The following is a 10,000-nucleotide window of genomic DNA, read 5'->3' as shown; positions in this document are numbered from 1 at the left end:
AATAAATTATTATATAACTTGTTAATTATTATATAACGTATCGATTGTATTGTCGTCGTTTATACAATCGTTACAAAGATGCGTTCCAATTTGTAACAAAACAAGCTCAATCGTTTAACACTAAACCTACCACGGATCGGTCAAATGACCGATTAGAATTTAAAATTTCGATTAGAATTTCCTATATACAAATTAATTATACTGTCTTTAAACATCACAACTTTTTCTATAATATACGTTACAATATATTTTTCAATATTCACTTCTTTCCTTTATTATTCGTTTTCTATGAAAAACTTGTAATCTGTTATACCTATTACAACCGATCATTTGATCGGTTGAACGATTTATATATTTTTATAATAATATTATCACAAAGAGTCAATTTTGAAACTATAAGGTCATTACAAATGGAAAATGTTTAAATTAATCTATCCGTACTCAAGTTACCGTTGTTTTTCATAAACATTTGTCTGCGCAGGTTACTACTTACGACGAATAAAATGTAAATTATTTACTTTTAAATAAGAGACACTATATTTTTTCAGTATCAAATTGACTATTATTATCATTCTAAATTAAGAAATATAAGATGTTTTAAGATCGATCATTTGACCGAACGCGCTAGGAATTAGGTATACATGAAATGTCGGTAGGTTTAGCGTTAAAAAGAAAAGAAAAGAAAAGAAAATAGAGAGGAAATGTATTAATAATAATAATAATAATAATAATAATAATAATAATAATAATAATAATAATAATAATAATAATAATAATAATAATTAGTAATAATTATACAATAATATTAATAAAATAATAGTAATAGTAGTAGCAGTAGTGATAATAATAATAATAATAATAATAATAATAATATAATAATAATAATAATAATAATAATAATATTAATAATAATAATTATAATAATAATAATAATATTAATAATATTAATAATAATAATAATAATAATAATAATAATAATAATAATAATAATAATAATAAGAATATTAATAATAATAAATGTTATTTTATGTTAAATACTAATTGGGCTATCGTCGCTATTTAATTATTGCATCATCATTATTACAATCATTGCTTACAGAAATTCGAAGTAGTCTAGAATTTCTTTTTCTCTCTCTCTCTCTCTCTCTCTCTCTTTCTCTCTTTCTCTCTCTCTCTCTCTCTCTCTCTCTCTCTCTCACTCTCTCTCACTCTCTCTCACACTCACTACTCAACATTTATTCGAATTACTCGCTTAATTTTAATATAAACGAGTTTATAATCAAGATTAATATTGGAAAGAGGACACAGTTTAAATATTAAAAAGCATTCATCACCCAGTCCTTTCGTTAATTTTGTCAAGACGAATATTACAAAAATAAAAAAAGAAAAAAAGGAAGGAGAAAAGAAACAAAAAAGAAAGAAAAAGAAATAAGAAATAAGATTAAGAAGAGAAAAAAGATAAAAATAAAAAGTAATCAAAGAAAAAGAAAAGAAAGAAAGAAAGAAAGAAAGAAAGAAAGAAAGAAATAAATAAATAAATAAAGAAAGAAAGAAAGAAAGAAAGAGAAAAAAAGAAAGAAAACAATTTCTCCTCGAGTTGAGACTTTTCTAAAGTGTGAATTTACGTGCACATTTTTTTCCGGAAGAAGTTTTTTTCCGAGGAGAAGAACCAAGAAGAACGAACGTTACTCGGTACATAATAACTCTCACGTATACATATACACATACACACATATATTCTACATACATAAACATACAGAGAAACTTACTCTCTCTCTCTCTCTCTCTCTCTCTCTCTCTCTCTCTTTTTCTCTCCCATACACACACTCGTCATACGCGTATTTACGTAGTATACACATCGTAGTTCTACATGCATCGTGATCATCTATTATATATATACATATATATATATATATATATATATATATATATATATATCGAGAACAGCACCCAGTATGGCACGAATGGCCTTAATTCACAACGATTATTTAATAGTTAAGTTATTGAGTTTAATTAAGCCTCCTCCAATTTGACGATTAATACAATTCATTGGAAATACGAGCGCGAGCGCGCGGGCACGCGCTCACGCTTACACTTTAACGCGCATGTTCGTCTCTAACGAGTATAGAAAAGAGTTTACGTTTTTCTATCTTTAGAAGTTTGTTTCATGGATAGCTTAAAAACGATTGAGAGCGTGGCCAAGTGACGGTGGGTTGTTGGGGTAAAGGAACAGGATGGAGGGAGGCAAGAGTGGGAGAAAGTTATGGGTTATTGAGCGCGAAAGGTAAGAGAAGGGAGTTATTTAAACGTCTTATTCCTTCGAATTTCTTTTCCACTTCTAATTTCCCTTTGCTAAAGCGGAAAAGTCGACTGTGATAATTTAATCCAAATGTAAGATTTGATTCCGTAAAACGAAGCGCCCTCGTTATACTTTCATGATCTATCGTCTCCTTCGTACAAACGCATCTCTTAATAGTCTAGACTTGGAATATCGCGTGATACGTATGTATTTCCTTTTATCTTTATCTCTATTTATATATCTATATATATATATATATATACATATATATATATATATATATATATATATATATATATTATATATATATTTATCTCTTTCTCTCTCTCTCTCTCTCTCTCTTTTACAAAGTCTTTCATTTTTCTTGATTCCTTTTACATTGTTTTTTGTTAATTTTTATCTATCACAGTGATGATGACATATACGTGGACATACGCATATTCTTTACACACGTACGTATAAGTGGACACGCATGCGCGTAATGCGGTAATATTTTTAATAGATTTGAGATGGATAGAAGAAAGAAAAAAAAATAACGAGAACAAAAATATGGGAGAACAATCTATAATAGATAAATATAATTCAACGTTAGAAGATCTTTCTTTACTCGTTTCTTTCTTTTGCTTCCTTCCTTCCTTTATTGCTTTCTTTCTTTCTCTCTTTCTCTCTTTCTCTCTTTCTTTCTTTCTTTCTCTCTTTCTTTCTTTCTTTCTCTCTTTCTTTCTTTCTTTCTTTCTTTCTATTGAAGTAAAGAAATTAAGTAAGAGAGTGTTAACGTTATGAATGTTTTTTATAATTTTATTCCAACAAAACGATTCTAATTCATTTTTAAATCTTTCGTTAATATTTTTTAATAGATTAGAAATTTTATTACGTTAGAAAATCTTTTCTCTTATTTTTCTCCTTTTTCTTTTCTTTTTTCCCTTTCCTTTCCTTTCCTTTTTCTTTTTCTATTCTATTCTTTCCTTAACTTCAAATAAAGTAAATTATAACGTATGGAATGTTCTTTTTCTAATTCTTTTCACATAAACGTGTTTTTAATTAATTTTTAAATTCTTTCATTTTTTATTCGTCCCTTATAATATGTACGTCCCGGCTAATATCTACGAATTATTATATCTTTCTTTAAATGTTTTAATTAATGATTAATTATCGTTAATGGGATATGTTATTTATGTCATCGAAGATAATAATTATGATTTTATTACGATCGAACTTCTCGAATGATGCTAAATTAAGAAATGCAAAAGTTTCGACCTTTGTGATCGAACGATTTGCTTTATCTATGTGAGAGTACGTTTATACGTATTACGTGTTGTACTCATTACATGTAACAAAACTTTACATGTGTTATTTTCTTTTCTTTTTTTTTTTCCCTTTTTTTTCTCTTTTCTCTTTTTTTCTTTCTCGATATATACATATACATATGTGTAACTTTGTTTTATGACTTTGAGTTAAGTTTCTAATAATAAGAATAACATAACGTAACAATTCGTAAAATAAGAAAAAAAATATTATACGAATCGTCAAATAGAGTATTTTAATTGCAATGTGTCAGATAAATCTTTCGCAAAAAATTATTTCTCTTTCTCTCTCTCTCTCTCTCTCTCTCTCTTTCTCTTTCTCTTTCTCTTTCTCTTTCTCTCTCTATCTATCTCTGTCTCGCTCTTTCATTCATCATTTCTTTCTTTCTCTTTATTACTATGATACGTCATCATAGCTATGACGTATTTAATCTAATATTAGAATATCACGAATTCTAATATCGTTGAAAATCATTATGCATTATGTATTAACATTGATAATTAATATAAGCGTTATAACTTTTCTAAAAATTTACATCGATCATTTTTCTATCTCTTATGTAGAGAAACAAAAAAAAAAAAAAAGGAAAAAGATAAAAATTCATATCTCAAAAAATACAAATCTTTTCAATATCATCGAGCGTCAAATCGAAAATTACGACACGCAGATATATATCTATATATTGTTGATTATATACAATAATTCAACCGCGTTTCTCGTTAATTATATAAATGGAATGCATTTAATGCGTCTTTTTTTTTACGTTCGTTCTTAGGTACATACGATTAATTAACTAATTAATTAATATCCAATGGAAGACGATCAAGCGGAAGGCACTTGTAGCATCTTAATAAATCACGATTACTTGGAGAATAAGAATTATATATAGTTTAGTCGACGTACATATATCTAATAGTTCTGTTACAAATATGAAACAATATTGAGTGACCTTTTATAAATACAATCCACGACATTTAAACATATGTGATATAAAATATGGACACTGATTAAAGAAAATTTATTTCTCAAGTTTTCAACGATTCCACATTTTTTTTTTATAATTTCATTGTAATTCAAACTTCTACTTTCTTTTCTTTTTTTTCTTTTTTTTTTTTTTTTTTTTTTTTTTTCTTTTTTTTTTGTTGATAAAGTTTGAAAGGAGTCTTAACATTCATCCGTGAAAGAGATAACGTTGATTGGTTGACCAATCTTGTTGTCAAATTTCTTTTTTCTTTCTTTTCTTTTGGAAGGAAAAATTTAATCTTAACCCTTTTAATACCCTAGAACTCCGGCTTTTCATTTTTAACACAACTCAAAGACACGTAATGACATTTTATTTTATTTCTGAAAAATAATCGTTTTGATTATGAAAGTAAAACATTTCAAATTGAAAATAAAATAACATAAGGAAACAAAAAAAAAAAAAAAAATAAAAAATACATGAAAACATTTTCATTTTTAAGAAAAACACGTTAACTTAAACGTGTTTCTCATAAAATCGCATATATTTCAAAAGATATTTTTCAACGATACCCGAAAAACTTATAAAGGTATTATAAGGATTAAACATAAATTACCTTCACATGACAATCTTGGTCACTCACACAGTTACGCACATTACGTATTGAATTAATTTACAAAAAATTTATTAAAATATTCGTATTCTAGATCGGCTCTCTCTCTCTCTCTCTCTCTCTCTCTCTCTCTCTCTGCTCTATGTTGCTTTCTAAGTGTATCGCCGATGTCGTGGTTGTCGTTGTGGACGTGGACGAGGTCGTAATCGTGGTCGTAGACGAGGTCGTAGTCGTAGTCGAAGTCGTGGTCGTGGTCGTGGTCGTGATCGTAGTCGTTGTCGTCGTCGTCGTCGCTCTCGTCGGCGATGAAGATGAGTGTCATCGGCCATCTTCTCCGGTCATTCGTTCTCGTTTTCATCGTTGAAATACAAGGACACTATAGAGTGTTTCTTACAAAATGCCCACCACCAACGAAAACCCGAGAGCCCGGTAAAGACGAACCCAGGATCGCGTTTTCGTCTTAACTTTTCAACGAAGTTCAATATCACGTTAAGGGACTTTTTCGTTCGTCGATTATATGGGCTAATGCTTATGTCGCAACAAAATTCAAGGACGGCCGTTTCCTCGTTCGAATTTAAACCAGCTTCCTCGAGAACCATCATCCTCTTCGATTTACCAAGGATGTTGTCGTATAGGGTGCCCTTAGGTATACCATACTTCGTTGATGCCTGTGTGAACCTCATCTTTTGGGTAACCACAGCCTCGATTGCTTCTTGAAGGTCATGCCGAGTCCACGTAGGTGCCTTCAGCTTCAGCAGGCTCGTATAGTCAGCTAGAAAATAGTCATGCGATTTTCGGATTCCCCCTTTTGTTTTCTCTTTATCTATCTCTAGCTCTAGCTCTCCCTCTCTCTCTCTCTCTCTCTCTCTCTTTCTCTCCCCCCCTCTCTCTCTATCTTCTCTCTTTCTCTCTCTATCTCTCTATCTGTCTCTGCCTCTTTCCCTCTTTCCTATCATTACCGATATATCTGTCTCTCTTTCAAGAGGAAGAAGAATAACAATAACAATAACAATAATAATAATAATAACAATAATAATAATAATAACAATAAACGATCTCGTTTCATTAGTTAGAAGAACAAGAACAGCGACTCCTAGGATATAGAAAGGATTATTTTTCTTTTTTTTTTTTTTTTTTTAATTTCTTTTTTATTTCATTAAGGATTAAGCAACGAGTAAACGTCTTCACTCTTTTTTCTTCTCTATTCTCTTAATCTAAGAGAAATTAAAGGAAGATAAGAATGAAACAACAAATCAAGTGGGATAGTGTAATAACTATTGAAGGATTAAAGGAGGAACTACGATAAAAAGGAACCAACGGCGATTTCGATGATTGCTAAGAAATCTTTCTCTGAAGTTTTCGAGACGAATAATGAACGATGTTGGCGGATGTAAGAGAGAGAGAGAGAGAGAGAGAAAAAGAGAGAAAGAGAGAAAGAGAGAAAGAGAAAGAGAGAGAGAGAGAGAGGGAGAGAAAGAAAAGAATTTTCATTCTTTTTTTCTATTTTTTTACCCCTCTCTCTCTCTCTCTCTCTCTCTCTCTTTCTCTCTATCTATCTATCTATCTATCTATCTATCTATCTTTCTCTCTATCTTGCAAAATACTCTAATTGAAATAAAAATCTTCAAAGATTTCGAGGGAAGGTATAGGATACACGAAACATAAATAGTCGAGTAAAAGTGAATAAAAACAACAGTCGGAGGTAATAAAGGAAAGAACGAGTTTTATCAAATCTCGAGTGAAATGTAGAAGGTAGTAAAATCAAAGAAAATGCGGTCAGGCAATGAAAGTCTCTCTCTCTCTCTCTCTCTCTGTCTCTCTCTCTCTCTCTCTGTCTCTCTCTCTCTCTCTCTCTTTTTCTCTTGCAAAAAAACGCGAACACGAAATGTAAATTTTTCCTAAGAAATAATACTCCTTGCTGGTAGGGCTTCTTGAATCGATTTGAGACGCGTAACGAGAGAGTTCGAAGTTTCCGACGTCGTCCTCGTCGTCGTCCTCGCCGTCGTCGTCGTCGTCGTCGTCGTCGTCGTCGTCGTCGTCGTCGTCGTCATCGTCGTAGTCGTTGTCGTAGTCGTCAACGTGCTCGTAGTCGTGCTCGATTTACCGTGAAACTCGGAAAGGAAGGGTAGCCGCGTGTGCGAAAGATTCGCGACTACGTTTGCGAGCGTCACGAATTGCGAGAACGCGTTATCGCTGCTATTAAACCGATGCCCGCCCGTCGTTTCGTCGTCTATCTAAATTGCTTTCTATATTAAAGCAAAACGCATTCCACTGCGCTTTATTATTGCCGGTGTAACGACACTACTCCTTTCTTTCTTTTCTCTCTTTCTCTCTTTCTCCATTGCTGAACTTTTCTCTCTTTCTCTCTCTTTCTCTATTTCTCTTTACGTCCCTCAAAAACCGATCGTATTCGAGAGCACACCTTTTTCTTCATCACTTTCTGCTTCTGTCTTTTTTGTTTTTTTTTTGTTGTTTTTTTTTTTTTTCTTTTTCTTTTACTAACTCTTTCACTTTCCTTTTCTCTTTTTTCACTTTCTATTAGTTGTAAGAGAAGAAAAGAAGAAAATAATTTTTATCTCTCGTGTGATAATTATTATTGTTATCGTTATTATTTACATTATATTTTATTATTTTGTTAATTAATAATAAATACAATAGTAAAGAGTATATATAAATATATATGTATAATCATAACAAATTATGATTAAAAAAAAAATAACAATGATAACAATTATAAGATCATTTTTCTTCTACATGTATATAGAAATGAAAAAAATTTTTATTTTTCATGTAAACATTAATAAAATTCTGTGTAAATAATAATAAAAGTAATAATTATTTTTCACACATACACATTTATTTGTATATATATATATATATATATATATATATATATATATATACAAATAATTATTAATTTAAATAGAAATAGTAAAAAAGATAAAAGGAAGTTGAAGTAATCGGTAAGCAAAGTTCTCCTGAAATTATTATTATTAATAAAATTTATAGGGTGGGCAAATTGATAGATGCATTTGACTCTGAGAGGACAATACGGTATGAAACTCACCTGCTATACTGGAGGTGGAGGCACCGAGCCAAGCGTGGGACGATTCCAACAACTTGGCCTGAAACAAAGAAAAAAGGAAGGCTAAGATTAGACGAGTCCGTTGGTCTTTTTCTTAGTATATTTCTAGAGTTTTAGATCATTTATTGCGTCTAACTTTTGTTAAGACAATGATCACTGTATAATTAAGATACTAACAACAATATAAGATTGTTAGTTAGAAATTAGTTTTCTGATTGAATAAATTATTTATTGAATATGAAACTTAATGTGTATGTACTTTTTCTTTTTTTTTTAACTTTATCGAGTTAAGATTGAAAAGGAATAAATAATATTTGTAAGAGTAACAAATTTAAATAAAATTTATATCTATATATAAATCTAGAAATAATATAAATCGATATTATTAATAATAATAATAATAAATTATTAATTAATGGAATTATAATAATAAAAAAACAAAATCAGATTTAGACAGATTTACGGATTTACAGATTTACAGATTACGGAGGAGTAGATTACATTCAACTCTTTTGTGCTAAGATTTATGAGATTTTATATTACAATTAAAAAAATATTCCAATATAAAAACGAAGAAATTATATTAGAAAATAAATTTAAACGCTTATTGGAGAAGAAAATAGAGAAAAAAAGAATATAAAAAAAAATATAAAAAAAAAAAAAATAACAAATATACGAATAAAAACTAAAATAATATTATTATAAAAGTGTTCTTTCCGTGTTTACAATAAAAAACAACAGATCTGGCTTATTTGAAATTCTATTATATCACTCCTTTCCTTTTTTTCACCTAAGAGCCGCGAGTTTTTATTTTTCCTTTTTCCTTTTTTTTATCCTCAACTTACACGATATCGTAAGTTTCTTTTCGCAAGAATGAAAAGAAACAAATTATACTTGAGGAAACCGGTATTCAAGTGTATATCCAGGCTTAAATAATAAATAAAAGAAAAAAAAGACAACTTCAAGTGGAAAAAAAATATATATATATATATATATACATATATATACAAATCTGGGAATAAAGTAAAATAAAACTTTAGCATCTCCTGAGTACACAATGGGGAAGTAACGATAAAGAAGAAATAAAGTGGAAATCTGGGGAAGGGGAGATCTGGCCTATGAAATGAAGATTTTAGTAAAACCATCCCCTTTTCTTCTTCGAGCTAAGAATCACGAGATTTTATCTCAGTTTGACCAGTAAGCGAGACGAACAAACGAACGGATGGATGGGTGGATGGATGGATGAATGGATGGATGGATGGAAGGATGGATAGAAGGATAGAAGGATGGATGGATGGATGGATGGATGGACAGATGCGAGAACAAATTTTAACGTCGATATCGCGAGAAGAATAAGAAGAATAAGAAGAAGAAGAAGAAGAAGGAGAAGAATAAGAAGAATAAGAAGAAGAAGAACAAGAACGGTTTGAAGAGTTAAAAGAGAGGGAGGGAGAGAGAGAGAGAGAGAGAGCAAGAGAGATAGAGAAAAATAGAGAGAAAGAGAGAGAGAAAGAGAGAGAGAGAGAAAAGAGAGAGGTAGGAGATAGGTAAGGGGGAGGAGTAGGGAACAAGAGGAGGTTCTGGGCGCCTCCGCCGACAACTTTGCTAATATGTGAGGCTTTCTGGGCTTTTCCATGAAAAGGGGGTTGCGAGACGCGTCGAAAGCGCAAGACACACGCAAAGTTGCTTCATTTCGAAAGTTTCCCTCCGTATACTCCTCTCTCTCTCTCTCTCTCT

General features: G+C 30.6%; 1 protein-coding gene across 2 annotated transcripts in view; it reads right to left on the bottom strand.

Moving 5' to 3' along the window:
* The window catches only part of LOC124953853 (protein bric-a-brac 1-like), a 353,991-nt gene that overhangs the window by 6,210 nt on the left and 337,781 nt on the right, over positions 1 to 10,000 (bottom strand). For both annotated transcript variants that reach the window (XM_047505850.1, XM_047505849.1), the window contains one exon: positions 8,246 to 8,303. In XM_047505850.1, coding sequence (XP_047361806.1) covers positions 8,246 to 8,303 — 58 coding nt within the window. The remainder of the gene's footprint in view (positions 1 to 8,245; positions 8,304 to 10,000) is intronic.

Source organism: Vespa velutina, chromosome 13 (genome assembly GCF_912470025.1).
Source record: "Vespa velutina chromosome 13, iVesVel2.1, whole genome shotgun sequence".
In the NCBI taxonomy this organism is placed as follows: Eukaryota; Metazoa; Arthropoda; class Insecta; order Hymenoptera; family Vespidae; genus Vespa; species Vespa velutina.
This window is presented reverse-complemented; position numbering and strand designations above follow the sequence as displayed.